At 38.4% G+C, this 22,394-nt stretch overlaps 1 protein-coding gene across 1 annotated transcript; it reads right to left on the reverse strand.

The window, feature by feature from the left end:
* Positions 1-9,562: 9,562 nt before the first annotated feature.
* Positions 9,563-21,304, reverse strand: LOC103801963 (protocadherin Fat 1-like; the record flags this gene model as incomplete). Its single annotated transcript, XM_009074401.1, has 10 exons — positions 9,563-10,188; positions 11,122-11,157; positions 15,905-16,042; positions 16,292-16,923; positions 17,126-17,236; positions 17,470-17,623; positions 18,126-18,588; positions 19,176-19,333; positions 19,446-19,577; positions 20,503-21,304. Coding segments are annotated over 10 exons (3,252 nt in total), but the record flags the coding sequence as incomplete, so codon positions are not given.
* Positions 21,305-22,394: the final 1,090 nt, after the last annotated feature.

Below are 22,394 nucleotides of genomic sequence, written 5' to 3' on the forward strand. Positions count from 1 at the left end.
ATTTCTGCAAAGCCTTATTTCTACTGGAGGAAATATTTTCCCAGTGTTGTGCTGCCATAGAAAAGCATAGAAGGAACTTCATTGTAGGACACAGCTGACAGCATTGCCATATAGTAACAGAGATGAAAAGCAATTTCAGAAACAGGGCAGTAAAAATAACTTCTCCCTGGTTCAGACACCAAACTGAAAACTTCATTCAGTCCAGCTGTGTGAAAACTCCTCTATCTTGCTGAAATGAACACTAAAAAAAAAGCCAGCCCAAAACAGGCTTGGTTCAAGTGAAGGCTCAGTTCAAGATGGACTTCTAGTCCATCTTTAAAGCATCTTGTTTTGTTTAACAAAACAGTGAAGGAACAGAACGGAAATTATTCACAAAAAATGGGAGAAGGCACTAGTACAACTCCTCTGCACCTTTATTCAGTGCTCCAAACTGATAAAACAGTTGTCCTTTTTGTGAGAAACCTTGGTTAAATCTCTGCTTTAAATAAAGGACTTCTTTTTTCCTGTTTATGTTCTTTTCCATTTTTCACTTTCAAAGTCAGAGCTGGCTGCTGTGCAAACCTGTCTTTCAGGAAGTATTCAGCTAGTTATCTTCATGTAGTCTTTCTAAACTAATATATTTACCTGTTCCATAACTGTCTGGTTGACAGCAGAAATGTGCAGCTTTTGTCCCCTAATGTTGACTATACACCTAAAAGTCCCAGTTTCCATGGGAGATCTGCTTTTATATTAGATGGACCAGCTGTTTGGATGAATGTTTTTGATAATGGCCATGTTGATGGGTGCTCTTCTGCCTCTTATGTGTACAAACAAAGAAAACATGAAAGGATCATACAGATTCAGTTCTTATTTTACAAGCAGTGGACCAGAACATTGTTTTAACAACCTCAATTTGTCTGTTTCCTGCTGCTTTTTCTATTAGTATTTGTATTCTTCCTTAAATGCTGAAGCTGTGAGAAGTTGGTACTTGGTTCATCTCACCCAGTATCCTATCTTTGTCAGAGGTCAGTCTTGTGGTCCTGAGGAGGTTATGGTTGGCTATGTCCCAGAAGACCTGAGCCACTGATCCTTAAGTGCTTTGGAATTGTTGAGTCAGTGCCATGTTGCCTCTGACACTCTTTATTCTCATTCATTAGTGTCCTTTTATTTTATGATTTTCATGTTAAGACACTGGAAAGCAATGAAACATCTGAGCTTTTCCCACAGCAGACACAGATGAAGTAGGGAAAACATCTGCTAGTCTTGAATTCTCTGACACTCCTGGTACACCTTGATCTTCCACTATTTTATATTTATAAATTCTCTGGCAGAACTTTCTGCTTTTAATGTGTTTTAAAATAAACTTTCATTTTTGATGTCTGCAAATTGGTCCTCAGACACTTCTGGATAATCTCACTCTGCACAGTACTTGCCAGAGTTTGTTCCTTCTTTTCTTCACTTTTGTATGATTTCAACCTCCTGGAGTTCATAGCCTTCCTTGCTTTCCTGTTGTACTGTGCCATTCTCCTTTTTGTCTTTCAAGTCTTGCTGAAATAAATGGTACAAGCTTGCCAATATGACATCTTTGTACAATCTGTGCTCCATGCTAAGAATTGCCTTTTTAGCTGCCTCTCTTGGCTCTCTTTAAAAAGCTTGCTCACTTCTGTTTTGTTTGGATGGTTTTGATCATGCCAGTTAGAAGTTTTGGCTTTTGATGCTCTGACAAAGCTTCAATTTTAAATTCTTTTGTTAAGTACTATGTCTTCAGCAGTATTAGTACTCATTGTGTACTGTGTACAGCAAAGGACAAGATGAAGATCTGATTTTGCTCTTAGGGGCTTGTAGCATATTTTGTGCAGTGAAGGAGTCACTGCCAGGGCTGAGGCTGAAAGATGTACATACGTGAGTGTGCATGAAATATCCACACAAATGGGAATCGAGGATCTTGAGGCAAAGTACTGTAGAGCTAACCGTATGGTAAATGAAAAATACATGGGAAACATGGACCAGTTAAGCAATTAATTGTGAATTATTCTGAAATGCTGTTCAGAGGATTCCTTCTTAATTTTTCTCATCTTCTTTGAGAATCTCGAAGTGTTTGCTATTAATGGATGACAATGTGTCTAGCTATTCTTAATGGCAAAGCCTATTTAAACATAGTAGAGGAAAGATAATTTTCAACCTTGTGCACTAGTCTCTGGATATGGACTGAACTGTTCAATATACCCTCCATGCTTAGAACATCTTTTTCTACTAACTCTGTAGAGAGACAGAAAAAACTTGTTTGCTACAAGCTTCTCTTAACACTCTAACCCTGTTGTGAGAGGTCAGCCAAGCTTGACACTCCTGAGTCTTTTACCTGAAGACCATTATTTTCTGTACAGGATCCTAAAATGAATTGAGTTGAACAGATTTTTTGGCAGAGTGGTTAAATCAAATATGATTATGGGGGAAGATATTTCTACCTCTTCCCAAGAAAATGGACTCGTTATAGTAAAAAAAACCACCAAACAAAACCATCAAACCCCCCCCACAAAAAATAACCCCAAACATCCTAAAGATCAGGGCTGCTTAAATAACATGCTTAACTCCAGATACAGCGAAATAATGTCTAGCATTTAAAGTACAGCATAACTGTACCTTTTCCTTGTATAAGAGGTGACTCAGTAGTATCTGAATCTAGAGGCAGCTGGAGCTGAATGCAAGACCTTTTCTCCACTTGTTTTAACAGTAAGTGTGAATACCATTCCTTCTGGGGATATAAATCCAGCCCTCCCTCCTGTGTGTTTGTGCCGTGGGGTTAAGAGGGGAGGACTCCTGCTGATTTGCAGTGACTGCAGCAGGCATTTGGCAACAGGATTTATTAACCTCTACTGGAACTGAAGAAGGAGGAGAAATGAGCTGCTACCCCCATGATACTGGAGAGGCTTAATTTTGAGTCTGTATCACTTCCTCATAGTGTTAAAATATTGATTGTGGGATTTTTAGGGTGCCCAATAGGAAAGTCATGGCAGCAATAGTGATGCATATGGATTCTTGTAGTTCTGTTAAGAATGAAGATATTTTCCACTTAGGAAGGCTTTTGAGGGCAGCCTAGGAAGGTTTGCTATCTCCCAAATAAGATGGGACCTTAACTTGAGGAACAGAGCTCCACATCTAGCTCTTGGAAAAGCTTTCACACTGAGCAAGAATTAGCCCACACGAAATCAGAGGAAGCCTCTAGGCTACGAATTTCAATGTCTAAAATACTTAAGACATGGCCTACTAAAAGACTTGGAAACTGCTATTAGGATATACTTTCTTAGACTTAAAGCAAAGCCTCTCTCTCTGTCTCAGCTGTTCTATTTTTAGTAGGTGTCTTCCTCTGATTTTCAAAATCCCTCACATTTTGCTTCTATGCATGCCTGGCTCTGAGCTGATAAGTTGTTGCTTTTCTGGGCTGTGTGTTTGTGTCGTTTTTGTGTTAGCTTTTTGTTGGTTTTGTTTTGGGTTTTTTTTCCCTGTCATTATTTTGTTGCTCTTGTTTACTTGGGATATAAGGTGCACCTTCCTGTTGCCCAGGTTAGATGACTTTCTGGCTTCCTTAGCCTCCTCCAGCACTTGAGGCAGGCAGGCAGTGAAATACGTGGATTTAAACGCTTGAAGTGTTTAATCTAACTTATCCAAGGTGAACTTTGTTCTAGGTGTTTCTGAACAGCTACACTGAAGTTTTGGTGGTGAGTTCTGTGAAATTATAGTGGGACAGAACAATGTTTGGCTTTAAAACAAAAACAGCTCAATACATAAAATCAAGATCCTCTTATCAGGCTAATTATATTTTTAACATTTTTCTCTGTGAGTTGAGGTACTTTTTCCCCCAGAGAAACTTAAAGCAGAAGTTCCTATTATCTATATGGTTATCATGGGGTATTAGTTGTTAAACAGGAAGCCTTTGGAACTTTCATGCTATAAATTACTGTCAGTGCTTCAAGTTCTCTAGAAAAAGATGAAATCAGAAAATAAACTTTTTGATGCAGCAGCACAATCCTTTCCTATGTATTTCTTCAAAGTTAAATGCAAGCCCTGAAAGCAATTCATCTTGCTTAGCATGTTTTTCATTTGGGACCCTAGGGATTAACGATAGAATGACTCATTCACATAATTGGGCTTCTCAGTGCTTTTTGTCACATTGAAGGTTTCAACTCCAAGCATATAAGAAACTGAGAAATGACCATCTGGAGCAAAGTCTAGAAAGGCACACGGCTCAGCTTTGATAACTCTAAATGAGACTGACTGCTCTTGTTCACGTGGTAAGTGTCATGTTCTTACTGATAGCCTTGACTCCTGTGACTGCTGCCAATGCCTAACTTGGGCGTGAAGTTTTAGGTGTGTGTTATGATTGGAATGCTTCTGTGGATCAGATTTAGCAATGGATCTTGGGCATTGGTTATTAATAAGCCTTTGATTATAAGCAAGTTTCCCGCTATGTGAGGGAAAATAATTGTAATTATTTTTCTCTTAAAACTTCTTCTCTAAGATCAGAGCAAAGAGCTCATTTTCCTGCTTCGCAGCTGTACTGGATACCACACTGTATTTCTCTGATTTTTATTCCCCCTCACTCCAGCTGTGGAATAATGAGTGATGCTGCCAAAATTTGTGTCTGCTACAGCATGCTTGGTTTTATGGGGACTTCATCTTTCTAATATTTTTATGAAGGTTTCTGTGGGCTTACAAACTGTGTAAGGCTGAAAATTGGCAAGAGCTCTGAAAAGAAACCAAGGTGCTCACTTCTTGATTGTCTGACTTTTGTCTGTGGAATGTGTGCAGAGCTTTCAGTGAAGTGTGTAGACTCCATGTGTGGAGGCTGCAGATACCTTAGTGTGGCAGTTAGCAGCTACTGTTAGTGTGCAGAGCTGTGATCTGGACAGAGCTTGTGAATTACAGAATCATAGAATGATTGAGTTGGAAGGGACTTTAAAGATGTAGTTGCAACCCTCTGCTGTAGACAGGGACACCTTTTGCTAGACCAGGCTGCTCAGAGCTCTTTCCAACCTAGCTTTGAACACATCCACAAGTTCCAGCCAATTCCTTATCCATCTAACAGTCCTCCCATCAAATCTATCACTCCTCAATTTAGAGGGAAGGATGTTGTGGGGGACTGTGTCAAAGGCTTTACAGAAGTTCAGATAAATGACATCTCTAGCCCTTTCCTTGTCCACTGATGCAGTCATTCCATCATAGAAGGCTGGTAAACTTGTAAGTACAGATGAGGAAAAGGCTGAGGTACTCTACAACTTTTTTGCCTCAGTCTGAAGTGGCAACCTCTCTTTCCACACCTTTCAAGTGGATGAACAAGAGGATGGGGACAGGGGAAGTGAAGTCCCTCTGACTGTAAATACATGGTTCATGTGCCACCTGAGGAACCCAAATGTACATAATTCTATGGGACCCTATGAGATATATCCCAGTGTCCTGAGGGAATTGGTAACATAGTTGTCAAGCAACTCTCCATGATACTTGAATAGTCATGGCAATCAGGTGAAGTCCCAGGTGACTAGAAAAAGGGAAACATTGTATCAATCTTAAAAAAGGGTAGAAAGGAGGAGCCTGAGAACTATGGACCTGTCAGCCCCACCTCGGTGCCTGGGAAGGTCACGGAACAGATCGTCCTACAAGCTGTGCTAAGGCACAGGGAGGACAGGGAGGTGATTCAAGACTGTCAGCATGGCTTTGCCAAGGGCCGAATCAGGAGTCCGAGGCACTTCGGTGAACTGCACTTATTCAGTACTGGTCTCTGTCTGTGGACATGTGTCAGCCCTGACCTCTGTCAGAACATAGACAAATCCCTGCAGCTGTCTTCAAGGGCTTTACATATAGGTTCAAGGTGGAAGTAGTACATTCCTTCTTACCCCTTTATTCCAATAAAAAGTGGATCTTGTGTCTTGCAGCTAGAGACTGATTTAATACCTTCTTTGGCTTGAGTAGATTCAGATTTGTACCCCTTGGGCAGTGCAGGAACTCCCCTGGTTGCTTGGGACAGTATTTGTTCCATGAAGGCAATGGGTAGACTGGGGAATATCTGAAAAAACAATCTCACTAAACATCCTTGGAGAAGGGGCCAAACCCTGGTATTCTGGTCACGTTACTTCTACTAAGTGTTTGCCTTAATCCTGGAGTTCTCAGATCAGGTGTGAGTATTAAATATTGACTGAGAGAAGTTCTATAGGATTGTCTGTTGTTTCTGCCTCAATTACTCTTAATCTGTTAGAATTGCAGTTAGTTTTCTGCTTCAAGGCAAAGTGACATTTCATACACTCCAAATAAAATGTAGATTGGACAGAACAGCAGGGAGCTTGACTCAAATCTGCACGATAAAACTTTAAACTCTACTAGCTCGTAAGTATTTTAAAATAGAAAAAAACTACTTCCCCAGGGGAGTTAACTACTGTTCAGCAAAGGGCCAGTAAGATGATTAAGAGACTGGAGCCTCTTTCATATGAGAAGCTGAGAGAACCGAGACTGTTGTCTGGGGAAAAAGAAGGCTCAGTGGGGAACTTAGTAATGTTTATAAATACCTGATGTGAAGATGTAAAAAAGACAGGCCCTTCCCAGTGGTGCCCTATGGCAGGGTAAGAAGCAATGGGCACAAATTGAAACATGAACAACATGAACCTCTTGCTGTGAGGACAGACGAACACTTAATAATGATGTGACTTCACCAAAATTCACTATTTTAAAATACTTAGCTTATAAAATAAATCACCTGGCCAAAGCTTTTGAATGTCTTGGATTGTTATTGAGTCAAACAGCAATGCTCTGCTGTATCAGTTTTAATTGGGTTTAAAATGTCTGCAGCTTGGTCCGGTGTATTGCTGTAGCTCTGTGTGGGAAAACAGGTTTAATTGTACTTACTGGACCTGAATTAGGTGATAAAAGCTCCTTACAAAGGCAGTATTTGTCTAACACGATCTTGCTTTACTCACTAACTGCAAAGCTGCTGTAGAGTTGAAAATGCCTGCCATTTCCATAAGTGACGGCTATCATGCTGCCTTATCTTCTGCTGTGAAGTATAACCTGGGTATTGCATGTTGCCTAGCAGCACAGTTCTTGTGAAGAGGAAAAAAAAAGGGTATTCTGATACTTTCAACATAAGGCTTTCTTAAGATGACTTGAATTTTCATTGTAGAGTAATTAGACATTGCTCCTTTTCAGCATGATGCTCTTAGGATAGCCTTCAGTTCACAGCACTAGGAATAAAAGCAGATTTAAGTGTTGATATTCCTGTCCTTCACACTTCTCAGTTTTAAAATTCTGTTTTCAGGCCTTTCTTCTGTAAAGAAGTAACTTAAGAAAATTTATTTGTAGGAAGGCTTTCATCTTTACTGGAAATCCTTATCAACTGAGCATTGATGCAAATCTGTGGAGTGTCTTCCTCTTGCTGACTCCTGAGGCTCATTCCTACTGAGAAGCAGATATTAAGAAATCTTGAGCAGAACTGACACTAAGCTTAACCTTCATGGCTCAAGATGGGCCTTAAGCAGTGGTCTGAACTACTAGACTGTGTTAGCCTTTATTCACAGTTCTGCAACATTCTTCTAAAGCCGTTAAATAAGAAAATGTTAACACTGAGCCCAACGTACAAAAAGCTCTTGATTATCAGGGTGAATGTTGCAGCACACGGCCACAATGTGGTTTTAAATCCATTGACATTTTAGCATTTCTACGTAAGTCATGAGATTCTTACCTGCATATGGGCAAGATAAGACTGAGGAATGTCTGTGCCTGGCTCTTTGGCTCTGTCCTGTAATCCATCCATTTCCATTATACAGCTGCCAAGCTGGGAATTGCTCCATTTTGTACATAAATAGCATTCCAAATACAAATCCAGTACCCTGTTCCCCTAGATGGCAGAAGGCTGAGGCATAGCTCTCATGCCTGAGAGAATCTAATATTGTACCTTTGCAGACTACAGAATTTTATGACAGTAGGAACAAAATGGAGGTGGAGCTGAAAGGATTCCAGGCTATATGAAAAATTCACTAATGTGCCAAGGAAATCTATTCTGAACTGAAGAAGCATCCTTCAAGCAAGAGGCAGAAGACAGTTATATTGTTCCTTTATGCTAGAGAACTCTGTTAAAGGCTTTGTTCTTTTGTAGTCAGAAAAGCAGCTGGGTAATACACATGCAAACTGTATCCTGCCTTGACTTCTTCTAGATAAACTTCTAGTGTGAACTTAATGTAAAAAACTGCAATTGAAATAAAATTGCATAAAAGCACCAATGTATTTATCACAAACTCAGACACTGGCACAGAAATTTCAGCATGCAGGTACACAATCAAGGGATTGTCATGAGGTATTGTCATGAGAACAACTATTTGAGTGATAAAGGAGGGGAAAAATTGCTTTAAAGAGCTTGGGGATACTTTTGTATGTATTTTTGGGACTTCAGAAAAAATACTCAGTAATTTACATAGCTGATATTATATGTTTAAAGAAAAATGCAAACTAGCGAGAAAGCTACTGCAGTTTGATACCCATCAATCTTTATTCAGACTGGCCCGATTACTTTTAAAAACACCATTAAGCAGACACACACTGCCATCTCGTGAGCATCTCTAACACAGCTGCAGGCTGATTTTGGGGGAGAGGAAAACGAGTTGCTTGGAGCAAGTAACTTAATACAGTACAAAACATATACAGACTTAAAAAATGCTGCACTGAATGCTTTGTCAATGGTATATTATATAATAGAGATACACAGAGCAAAGCTAAAGTATTTTATTAATAATTTATTGTCAGTAAGAAAGACTGGCTAATGGTAATTTTCAGTAAAAACCTTTACAAGACCATTGGATCACAAATATACAGACACTATAAAAACTGTGTCATGGTGGTTTTGGTTCTAAACTGGTATGTAGAGGGTCCCCAACACACTTTCCAAGGAGGGAAAAAAATGTTTACAGTTCTAAAATACAGCAACCCATTTAAGACATTTCCATGTAGCTGACCCAGAAAAATATCAGACCTAACCTATGTACAATTGTAATTGTGTGAATATGTTGAATGTCTTACAATGAAATGTCAAACCTTGATTTTCAGGGGAATACATACAGTGATGCCCTGATTATAAGTCAGGGTGCTCATTTTTAATGGCACACTAACACCACTAGTTTCAGTGGAAAACAAATTCACAAAATATCTACAAAATCTAGTTAAAACTATTAAAATCAAAACTGTACATAAAATTTACAAAAAGTAGGAGAAAATTAATTGCATTAGAACTATATAAATATATGCATCATGCTAACATGGAGAAGTGGTATGTGATTTTTTTAAACATAGACAATGTAAGTACAAAAAGGACGTTCAGAAATGGCACAGCCAATGGAAATCTTGGAACTGTTCAATTAACAGTAGGTCAGGAAATGGAAAGAGGCTGATTTAGTAAAATGAATAGCATGATCCAATGCTGCCATGCCAGTTTAGCTCACTGAAACAAAAGCATTCACTGTGGCTGGGAAAAAAAAGAAAAAAAAAGAAAAAAAGCTCTTGAAAATTGTTGATAAAGTTTGTTAGAGTCCAGGCACTTTTGTTGAGTGTGTCAGACTTCTGTATGTTGCTGGGAATCAAGTGGAGGAATTTTCACATTTTCGAAGTGACCATCATCTCCACTCTCATAGTCACTCATCATGACTTCAGACTCCATTTCACAGCATGCTGACACATCAGAGCAGGAAGCTGTGGAAGCATACACAGACATGGACATGTTGTCTACAGTGGGTGCTTCAAAGTCTCGGTTGTACCCTAATGTGTAAGGAGCATAAGGTTCTCTGTAACTGCCGCTGACACCACCGGTTGTGGTCTGAGGTTCTGACATGTCTGCAGGGTAGTGATGAGGAAGGTACTGATTAAGGTTAAATCTCTGCCTGCTTCTTGAAGAAGAACCCAAGCTACCTACAGCTGGCATGTCTCTGGGTGGCTGTATTGACTCAAACTGGTCGCTGTATTCAGGTGGTAACGGTGGAAGCTCATCAGGTGCAGGGAAATCATCAGGTGGAGGTGGAAAGTCACTTTCTATGTCATAACCGCCAGGGTAATAGTCTGTATCGATGGCATTCGGATCCGTGTAGAGGGGAGCTGACTCCTCAACCACTTCGTAATTTGGATACTCCTGGATACCTGGCAACTGAACACTTGGCATCCAGTCTGATGTATCCCAGTGATAACCTGAGAAGTTAATTAAAAAAAAACCCCAGTAGTATTAGTATCTTGTATTCAAGTTGATCTGAACTGAGAAGTCAACACATATTAAGACAATGCAACCACTGTGATTAGACACTACTTGTTAATCAGAGAGCAGTTTGCCCTGGTTCCACAAAGGACATTCAACACAACACAACTTTACATTATGCCATGCATTAGATAGTGCATCATTCACACTTGAACCTTTACATTTTCTCAGTCATCTCACCTAACATGGGAAGAGCTGTACGTCACCTATGGAATGTGCTGTCACAATACATAATGGTATAGAATTGTTCACCGGCTAGCAAAGAATCAACAGCCTCCCTGATGCAGCTAAATTCTTAATCAATTGTTCTCAAGTAATTTGTTAGGGTAATGACAATGACCTGCTTTACTTAGGAATATATTTAGCATCTATAACCCATGACTTTCTTACATAAAAGAGGTAATTTCTAACTGGTAAAGTATTCAGAATATTTAAAGTGACTTTACCCCTTAAGTGAATTGTAAAGTTAATTTCACAAAATGCTGTTAGCTCTACAGTAATTGCCACACCTCTCATAAAAATCTCTATTAGTAAAGACATTCCACATTCAAATACAAGAACAAAACAGGAAAATCAAGTTTAATCATGCATAAATGTCCGAACTTGATCCTCTCTTGCAAACTCCCCTTGAATAAGTTTGTTATTTGTCTGCTGGAAACTAGATGTAATCCTAATCTCATTAAAACACGATCTCTTTTCTCATCTGAACAATAAGGAAAATAATACACAATTGTAATATAGTGCAAATCTAGTAAAGTGTAATCACTGCAGACAAATGCACGGCAAGCAACTGATGGTAAGTCTGTGTTAAATCCAAGTATTAACAGAAATATTTTGGTGAACATCAATGAACTGCATGCAGAAGTCACCTCTTGAATTGCTGAGGTCAGGAACAGCAAAAGATTCTTTAGGTGGCAGAATGAGAAGAAAAAGGAAAAAACATCTGTGGTTAGGAATCAAATAGCAGAACCAATATGAAGACAAACAATGACTGTCACTATGATGTTCATGCTGGTTTTGAACAGTTTACTTAGCAATACTGAAGTTGGCTTTTTTATTTCCTCCTGGGCTCCTTATTTGTTAAGACTTGAACTGTAGAGTGGCTACTGAGTTCATGTACAGCCCACCTGAGACATGGCTATATGGTGGCAAAATATGCAGTCTGTAGTTTGCTGAATCCTCCTATCAGCAGATTTAGGACTTCTGCTAGAAAGGGTAACAGGACTTGATCTGATTTTTATTTTTCTTTCCTTGCATCCCCTTTGTCTTATTGATACAGGGCTGCATCTATTAGAACATATACTTTCAAGTATCTCATGCAAAGAAGGTAACTCTCTCTTTAGTGTCTAGCTTCCACACACTGTGCACCGGGAGTCCTGCCTCCCTTTGTACAGCAATATCAACAGCTCACACTCAGTGTTACCTGACAAATTTTAAACCTTTCTCTCTTCAGGTATCTCTATTTCCTATTCAAGTCTGTGAGGATGAGTGATGCCCATCCTAATACCAGAATTTTCTCCCTAAGAATTCATACTCTTATTTATTCTTGAAAGACTGGAGGGACAGAGAGAGGTTGACCCTTCAGTGGGGAGTTCTTCTTTCTTTTAAGCTTGCCTAGCCCAGACAACAAAAATACTGTTCAGACTAATGGAGATATCAGTCTGAGACTCTTAGAACATCTCTGGCCTCATCTCCAGGAGAGAGTTCTGACAACTAGTCTAATTAGAAGGTGACATTCTTCATTTTTCCAGGGAAACTGTGTGCAAAACTAAAGGCAACATGCACACTTCAGCTTTATGATTTAAAGCACTTTTACCAAAGAATGGGGAGATCTTGGTCATCTTCTAAGACCATTTACCATAAAATTACAGAAACACAAATGAGAACCTGATGTGCTTGTTTTTCTAGGTGACAGTCTGCTAGACTCGAGTTTTACTTCCTCTTGCACTCAGCACTGCTGATTTACATGGAGCTACAACCTGAGGAGCAGTGCAGAGAACGCAGGCCTAAAACTGTCCCAGGATGAGATTAGCTACAGTTCATGCTTCCAGAATACCTCTTGGACATAAACACTTGGGGAGACTAAAGGTAAAGACCATCTTTCCCAAAACTTGACCTTGCTGATGGCTTGAGCAAGGATCTCTGCTGCTCAAACTGGCACCCCGCTAAGGGTGCTCAAAAGCAGAACTCTTTACCCAAGATGCTTTGAAAGAAGAAATGCTTATTAAGAGCAGAAACTTTCAAGTGTTAAGAAGCAGCTGAGCAGAACATATTTAATCTCTCTACAAATATTCTACAATGCATAAAATGTTTCTATTTATCTTAACAGTGATACTAAACCATCAAGTAGTACTTTCAACTTTGTCTTGAGAACTACATCCATCATTTCCAACTTCTACCAATTAAAATATGAGAGAAAAAGTATTTCCCTTGATACATTATTTTGCCTCTTCTAGGTTTATAATTCTCCCTTTGCTATGTACTGTGCATTGCAATTTTTTAGCACTGAGGACTAGTCTATAGGTACAAATTAATGAAATACTCTAATGTAATCAAAAGTCTTTGCATTTGTCTACTTCCTTTGTATCTGCATAAATTAGACAGGATGCACTTCAAATAACAAACCCAAGAGAACCTTTAGTTATTATAATTAATCTTAAGTTCTTAAAATGCCTTTAAATAGGACTTATAAAAAATGTAGGGCTTCCTAGTCTGTATCAAGAAATAGTAAGCGTACACTGTGGAAGTTATTTCAGAAGTAACCATGCAGATCATGGGCATGGAGTGAATCACTTGCCTATTACTGGAACTCAAGGTATTATTAAGTCAAATAAAACAACAGTTAGTGTTTGTATAGATCCACTGGAACTTTTATACTACTATTATTTTGTAAAGAGCTTGTGTTTTCCACAGTGGGTAGTTCTTAAATGTTTGCAGAAATGAAATAAAATTCCATTGAAAAAGTCTTTGTCTCTTTCTAACTTCCAAATACATACTACACACCCCCAAACACACCTTACAGATACTGTTTTAAGGCTGGATATTAATGAACTACTTAAATTGGCAGAGATGGGGGTGCCTATCTATCTCAGCTGCATACTAGAAAGAATTTTTTCCTGTTTAAGAGGCAGACTGATCTGAAGACCATGGAAGTAAGTACTGGTATCAGACTACTGAGAGGTGCCAACAGACGTGGGTGTGAGAAGCAAAAAAAGTGGAGGCTGCTGCTTTTTCATCTACAGTACTGTATGTATTTGCCTTTGATGCTGTCTCAATTCTGCTGTGAGCTTCAGTGTGAATATTTTCAGAAGAGAATAAGCATAAAGATCTTTTTATGCCAATACTTTCTTCCCCCATGAAATCACACTTTGAAACCTGTTCACAGGGTAGCTAGCTACAGCATACATGAGAAAATACTAGCTGATACACAATATAAATATATTCTTTACTAAAACTTATCAGAAAGTCTAAGTAAACAATATTTTATAACTCACATCTGCTAGAACTATATTACTAGAATACAACCGTGCATTATTCTGCCAAAGCAGTAAATAAATAGGAAAACATGTATATACCTTCTTTTTCCACCGAGTCAACAACAGCATTGACAAGGTGTATTACAGTCACTATGGAAGCTTGTAAAAGGTATAAAAGGAGCAAATTAAAACAAACCTATAGTTAGTATCACTTTAAACAGCACACAGATACATGAAAAAACCCCACTGTAAAATTCAGTCCATTACTATTTTATAGAGCAAGAGTACTGGTGTACATACACATTTACTCTCTAGAAAGTAGTTGTATATAATACATAAAATACATCTCTCAACCTCAATTTTATCCTTGATAAGCATGCAAAAGTATTTGTCACTACTCCTGAAGCAAACTTTGCATGAGCACAAAGCTGCTTTAGTTGTGTTAGAATTTCTGAAATGTTGCCTAAACACACCCATTTGCATAACACTTCATCTTCATAGCAACAAACCAGACTTTTCTAAAGGCTTGTGTTGGGTGAATTAAGGAGCATCGCATTAGGCTTCTCCTTTAAAAATGCAAACTACTTCCCCTCCCCCGAAAGAAAAGGGAAAGAAATTTTCACTGAAATGAACTGAAAGGTTAGACTATGAAAAATAACTACTGAAAATTTCTGTTGGTGACCTACTAAAGTTTTGTGAGAACAGTGATCTCACAGTAAGAACACCAAATTCAGGTTCTTACATCCATATACAAAACCAATTAAAATGAATGTATTTTTTATGTCTGCCCTTTACCAACATAGTTTGGGAAGGGAGAAGGATTTACTCTTATAGGGTAGGATGAGGTGAGCACGTGCAATTGGTTTGCATGGCTCAGGGCTTAAATTTCAAGCTAACGAATTCTGAATCTACCAAAATAGAAGGCAGGAACAATATCTATGATGCTACAGCTACTTCTCCTAAAATAATGTATTAATGAGCAATCAATACATGACAAGAAATGGGAGTAAGAACATATGAAATACATGGGATGGAGAGGAGGGGAGAACAACATGTACAGCACAACACTTAAAACCACAGGAAAAAAGCTGACAGTTGGTATCAGGTCTACTGACAAAATAATGAAGACTAAGCATACCATTTTACTTTCACCAATCATTAACACAGATGGCTTTTTTTCATGCTGTTAATAACAAATCACTCTACTTCTCTGAGAAGCAGAATGTTCTTTATTCCTAAGCTAAAGGAATTTCTAATTCCACACAGAGACAAAAGCAGAAATTGGAATAAAGAGTCAAAACATCTTAACTTAGTGAATTAGGTTATGAGACAACTGTGGCTTTGTCCAATCAGTATGAAATGTTTCTGAACACAGAGATGCATACATATTAACTGTAAAAGCATCTGCCATTACAATGGAAAAGTAAAAACTTCCAATTAATAATAATAAAACCCACAAATATGTATGCCAATTATATTTTGATGGACTGGAGTTGTGATCAAAATACTTATGTTTTTATATTGGCTTTTTTCAATGTATGAAATGCTTTTATGAATTCATTTTAATCATGGTGAAAGCCAAATATACTGTTCTACTATAACAAAATGCCTTTTTGTGCAGCTTCCTTCATTACTAAAGTAATCAGACTTACAAGCAGTCCCTTAAACTCTGCTCTCACTCAGAACTGATCTGATCCATATGGGAGCTGAGGTCGCAGCAAGAAAAAGAGAAGGAAACAAATGAAACTGTAACACCAGAAAGCTTTTTACTGAGAGCAGAACAGCAAAGTGAAAGTTATGTTTGTGCAGAGGCCATTTTTTAAATTCACTGTACTCTTGCATAAGGTGATAACTAATGATAACCTAGAAGAGTTTCTCAAATTTTAACACTTTCTTAAACACAAGGCTCTGAACACCTTGAGCTGCATTTTCACTGCAATATTCTAGCAGCAGAATGATTACATATAATTTTAAGGTAATTAACACAATGTGCACAACAGGTAAAATATTTAAAAATTAATAGATCAGGTATTAACATAATACAGATATATATTAAATAAGCTACTATTTAATATATATTCATTATATGCAAGTCCTATTAATACTAAGAGATACAGATGCAAAGACAGAACAAATGAACATAAGCAGCAGTGCAGAACAACTGCATTTTACCTACCATTGTCATCACATGATTCAGACTGGAAGGAGCTGAGAGACTGGACTTCAGACATGCTTTCTCTAGCGCTGTAAGGATGGGAGTTCTTTTCATCCAGAGGCTTTTTAGAGAGGCAGGAGTCAAGATCTACTACTTTAGCTGAAAGAAAAAAAGTTTCAAGTGAGATGATTAATAGATTCTAGATTATAGAGTCAATAAAATTTAAGGCTGAGATCTACCCATTTTTACAAAACTTAATAGAGCATGAAGCCTGATCAGAGTCAAAAGCCAGTAAAGTCATAATGCCTTTTGCATCGTAACTGGCACAGACAGAGACCTGGCATTCACACTAAAATTGTACCAACACGTATATTCAACAGAGAAGTAAAAAATAAGAACATTTCTTACTATCATAGTCAAAATCCCAGCTGGGTTTCTGTATTGAATCACTGTCTGAAGGCGAGTTGGATGGAGGTGGAGGTGGCAAATTTGGTGCTACACTGCAAACAGCTACAGCTTTCCGGTGACCATGTACAGAATCTGGGTTAAAAGTACTGAACTCTGGGTGCTCAGGGATAGCAGACCCCTCAAAAGAATTCCTGTCAAGATTGTTCCTGGAGTCACTTGGAATGCTTGGAGTATATGAAATTGGACGAACAGGAACCTGTGGTGGGATGTCAGAATAGATGTTCTTATTCAGTTTTGCATCAAAATAAGGTCTTTGCAAGAAGGCTGTTGTAGCTCCCAGTTGCTTGTCTTCAGGTTCTGGCTGGTGCTTCTTCTTTCTACTAACCACTTTGCGGCAAACGACAAAAATCACAACTAACAAGAAGATTCCTGCGATGAAAACGATAATCCCAATCACTTCAGCTAAGCTAATATTCCAAGATGTTGACACGTATTTATTAAGAACAATGTCTGTGCAGTGTTTTCCTCCAAATCCATGGCTACAGTTGCAGTGATATGAACCATAAGTATTCTCACAAAGGGCACCATTAAGACATGGATTTTCTAGGCATTCATCAACATCACTCAGGCACCTATCAGAAACAGAGCAGAGCAATGATGTTTAGTTTACATCAGTAATCTTTGTGGTAATCATCTCGTTCTCAGCAATTTTAGATATACTTAATATAGGGTTCTGCACCCTACCAGGCAATTTTTATCAACATCCTAGATATCAATCAGTTTGAACTGTAAAGTAATACTGTTAAAATTCAATGTATGTGGACTACTACCTACCTTTCTCCACGGAAACCTGCTTCACACTCACAAACAGGTCCATCCAAACTGTCAATACACTTGCCACTGTTTTTACAAGGATTGTCTTTGCAATATGGACCCAGCTGGCACCTGCAAAGGCAAAACAAACAAATGCATGAATGAACCATTACCTTACTGCAAGTGAGTATATAGTGTAAGACACAAGGCTATAAAACAGGGGTTGTTGTTATCTTCAGCTAACTCCAGTGGGTCTCAAAGTCTGACCTTTAAATAGGAAACTGATAAAAAAGGAAACAAAAAGTGTTACATTTATAGCCTGTTCTCTAAGGGGTTCATTGGTACAATAAACCATACAAACATACCTTTGGCCTGTGTATTGTCCTCGGCACTGGCAGATAAAATCATCACTGACCGGGATGCAAGTCCCACCATAAAGACAGGGGTTGGAAGCACATGGATTTACACTCACATCGCAGTAAGTCCCCATAAACAAAGGTGCACACTTGCAGTAGTAACCTGAAATCAAACACAGTATTTTTGAAAGACACATACAGCTTTACTGGATTTGAAATAAAATTCTCCCTACCCACCTGCCTGTTCAAAGAGAGAGAATGGGAAAAAATAGAAATATTTTTACTGAAAGATGAAGGAATGTCTAACAGTAAGGCTTTTCTTGAAACTGACCGAAGGATATCTTCCATTTATTTCACAAACTCAAGCTTGTCATGATGATTTCAGAATTTTTACAGCAATACTCTAAAGCAGGCAGTTAGGAGGACTGATCTTAGGTGTTGACACTGAAAATTAAATCCGCACATTGTCAGATGGACTTTGTCTACTTCATACCTCAAAGAATCTAGAATACAGGCAGACACAGCCTTCCTACCTGCTCAACACCCAACCCTCTGTAAGTCTCTGGAAAGGCAACAATTATGCACAAAATTGTTTTGTCCTTCAAAGCAAGGAAGTTGAAAAGCAGTTTTAAAAACTGAAAGCAGAAGAATATAGCACAGCTTACCTCCATTTGACAGTGCATTGCAGATGCCTCCATTCTGACATGGGCTGCTTGAACAACCATCTGTGGTAGTCAGTAAGCATCCAGGAGTGATATCTACAGATTCTTCCATGTGTGCAAAACTTCGGGGCTTGCTGTTTAGGGGCAGCTCTTGTCCATTAAGTACAACAGAATCCATACAGCCTCTGAAACCATTGCTAACCTGAGGATTTCTACCATGTCTTGAACCTTGCTGACGAATATGACCACCAAAAAACACATGATTATCTAGGTTTAGGGTCCTAAGAGTACCAGGAGCAGTACCAGATGCAGTATGCACCCTATCCAGAACAAGTCGTGCATAGTTTCCATCCACTTCAAGAGACACTGAATGCCACTGGCCATCATTTATCTGAATGCTCTGAACAGAGACAATCCCAGGTCCACTCCCACAATCAAATTTATATTGCAGTCTTCCATGGTGAATCTACAGCAGAAAGCAACAACATCAATAAATGGTCTGCACACCTGAAGAGTATAAAACATTTATGCATATAAACGTTAGTTTGCTAGTGAGATAGGATGACGTTGATGTTCATAAAAGGCAGTTTAATAATGCTGTTTTCCAAACAATCACAGCCACTGCGATTCATTCTATACCTTTTTTTTTAATTAAAAATGTGCACTTTGTACATTTTTTCCTCTAGTAAAGAGGTCACAGACCATAATCAAAACATGACAATACTTCAATACCTTTCATCTGGTGCTTTAAGTGACTTTTTCTATATGGACGTAAGTATTATAAGCAATATATGTTGTTTAAAATACATGATTCAGTTGTCTTTTTTAATTTATTTTTAAGCCGGTTAAGAAAACTGATTCCTTTTACAGATTAAAAAAATTCTGTACAAGTTTGTCACCTGGATGTATAATACACCCTACCTTCAAGGCAATTCTCAATTTTAACAATTCCACAGAGATGTTACAACTCAATCTTTTTATTTAGCACAAAAAAAATATTAAGAAGATGGTAGGAAGAAAGGAGGTGATATGCAGTAGGAGATTTTAATATACCTCTAAGATACTATAGTCTGTTCCTCGAGCATACATAACAACTGCATGAGCAGAGTAAGTTCTAAGTCTCATTGTCAGCTTCATTTCCTCTTTGTTCTCATTTTCCATGAGACGATATTTCACATAGCTGTTCCCAGTAAATGTCACAGCAGAGCCAGCTGATGCTTAGGAATACAGAAAAGCATAAAATGTATTAGCACAGGAATGGAATAAAATTTATATTTGGAATGTAATGTGGTTTTACACAGTTTATTAGAGTTGATTCCTTACCAGGACACTCTCCACCTTTGTTGTCTTGGCAAACACAGGTGTATTTTCCTTCCTTTGGATCTCCTAAACATTCGGTACCTTCAGGGCATGGGCTTCCATCACACACACTGCTCACCACAGGGCATTTCCCTTCTGTAAAACAAAATCCATTACTTCTTCTCTGCTGGTAGTAATGGGATTTTGTGAAAAGGGTCTCTTAAGTACAGTAGCTGAAAGTAATCCAAATTATATTCTTAACTGTCAGACAGGGAAGTGAAGTAACAGTTTTATGGGACATGACAGGCACAGACCAGACAAATGGTATATAGAGTGGCTGATGTTCATCGTTATCATGACTACTCAATTCAACTGGTAAAACTGGGAATCTGGTGTTGTGGTTTAAAGCTTGCCATTAGTATCATCCATCATAAAAACCAGTATGTAGATACTAAATATGGACAGATTAGGTTGGGGAGAGCAGGAGAAAAGCATATCTGTATTTGAGACAGGCTTTAAATATTTACTTCAAGTTGACCCAGCAATGTTAAGCCCTGATTTTAAAAAGAAAATGTTGCTTTCCTCAGAGCTAAAGACAAATTAATCTGTTATAAATCTGTGTATTTATATGTGTTTTAATGAATATTTTGTTTCCCCCATCACCCTGCCATTCCAGCCAACTTTGGAAGCTGTGTGGGCTACTCCTCTAAGCAGAAACAAGGAAGTGTTCAGGTACTTTGCAAGAACTTACCTTCGTGCACACAAGACTGAAAATAGCTGTCAATATAGTATAGGCAGCAACAAAAAAACCCCAACTTCTTGCATAAAATGGATAAAGAAGGTATAACTATAAAAAAAAAATCCGCTTCCATAAGCTTATATTACGTAAATTCTTAAAATGAGCTAATGAGATAAGAAAGAATTACTCTTCACTCTGAACAGAAACAGGCAAATGTTGCAGCGAGGGTTACAGAACATTCTTAATCTTGTCCTGTAACATAAATTTTTGCCTCTGGGTTATGGCTTTTTAAAACCAGAACAATCTTTCCAAGGATTTGGTTTTCCTTACTGTTTTTCTTACCTTTACAAAGACAAACTGCTGTTCTGTGATGACGGGGAGTGACAAAACTCAACCTGGCAGTGCTGTGGGTTGACATGATGTTCTCATCCACTGTTACTTTTTCTTCACAAAATTTCAAAGGACAATCTAGGCCTCCACAAAGCTTATGAAACACATCAATTATCCGGACACCTAAAATCTCCTCTAGGTCAGGCACAGAAGAGTTTATCTTGTGGAGCAAAATTCTCATTGGGTGGTGAGAGCTACCAGTCTTTTCAATATTCAGGAGGACATCAAGATTTGAAGGAGGATCAGAAGGCTGCAAACTAACAATCTGGATGTCATTTCTCCTCACGCCCAAGATGTTTCTTAATGCTCTCTGGAAATTGCGCCAGTAATCACCAATGAATTCTTCAGGGGACAGGTTTGCAAAGCGTATTGCAATACTGTGATTTAGCAAATCTTGTGTGATTTGTCTGATGTGTACAGTAATATCAGCTGCAGTTGTAAATCTTCCATCTGTCACAGTGACATTCAGGAGATACTGTCCTACGTCTAACCTTTTATGTGCTATTAGTTTGCCACCAGTACTGGAAACCGAGAACAAGGATTCCATTTTGGGGTCCAGACTGTATGTCAAAGTATCATAAACATCTTGATCGGTTGCATGAATTTTTCCAATGACACCACCTGAATATTCCTCTCCAAAGGCTGTGATGAAGATTTCTAGTGGCAGAATTGCTGGAGAATAAATGCTTTCCTCAATAACTCTAATATCAATGTAAGTCAAAGATGACAACGGTGGTTTTCCATTATCTGCCACCTAAAGGAAAGATGAAGACAGACTTATAGACTTCTGCTTTACGTCAAATTCTTCTGTAGATGTTTGTTCTGTATACAGTAGAGCTGTCTTTTTCTACCAAAAAACCCTAGTCCTACAGGAAAACGCTTTATGTAAATTTCCTGACACAATTCCCGACATGAAAGTTAATACTGAAAATTTAAAAAGCTTATATAAGCAGGCAAACACAAGTATGCTTTCACTTCTTCCAAGATTCAAAGGCTACAGTGCTCTTATTACCCAAAAATGCCAGGAAAGTATGGAGACTAGTAGCAAATACAGAGAAAATGCACAGTAGCTGATTTCAGACAGCAGATGGTGCTTGAAGCATTTTTATGTCAGGTATGGAAACACATTACAAACTTGAAATGAGTCATGCACTAGAAATGTACAACGTGCTTCACCACAGTTAGGAGGTGGTCTGGAACACAAGCTAAATGCAGTATGCCAAACAGTACTTCAAAAGGAAAACAATACATGCAAGTTACAATTAATTATGTTGCTCCTTAATTTTGACCACGGGGAGGGGAAAAAACCACACCTGCTGTGCTATTTGCTTCAGATGATTAAAGTAACTACCTTTAACAGAATCGGCTTAATTCAATTTTAAAGCCTTTTTGAACACCCTGTTCTCCTACCCCTTTTGGACAAAAACATACACTGTTGTTGTACAAAGACAGGACAAAAAAAGTGTGGAAAAGTGAGAAAAGAGCATTCCTTTGGGTTCACTTCCTTTCTATTTCTCAGGTTGTTTCCAGGGTACCTTCTTCCGAGACCCCTTTCCCAGTTACTGAAAGGGAGACTGAAGAAATAGGTAAAGAATTGGAGAGATGTAAAAGCACAGAGGGGATACACAGGGCTTAGAAGGTAGAAGATATTTGTCCAGAAAGATTCTGCATAGTTTTAAAGACTACAGGTACACTTTGAAATTCTATGCAGAGAAGCTGCGTTTGATTTTTCATACAAATTTGTAAGCAAAAGAGGAGTAACTCCAGGCACAAGAATGCAACTTTCATAGAACTACATGTCTTCATCTGTTAAATCTGAGAAAGAGAGAGAGAGAGAAAGAGAG

The sequence above is a fragment of the Acanthisitta chloris genome, unplaced genomic scaffold (assembly GCF_000695815.1).
Source record: "Acanthisitta chloris isolate BGI_N310 unplaced genomic scaffold, ASM69581v1 scaffold12335, whole genome shotgun sequence".
Classification (NCBI taxonomy): Eukaryota; Metazoa; Chordata; class Aves; order Passeriformes; family Acanthisittidae; genus Acanthisitta; species Acanthisitta chloris.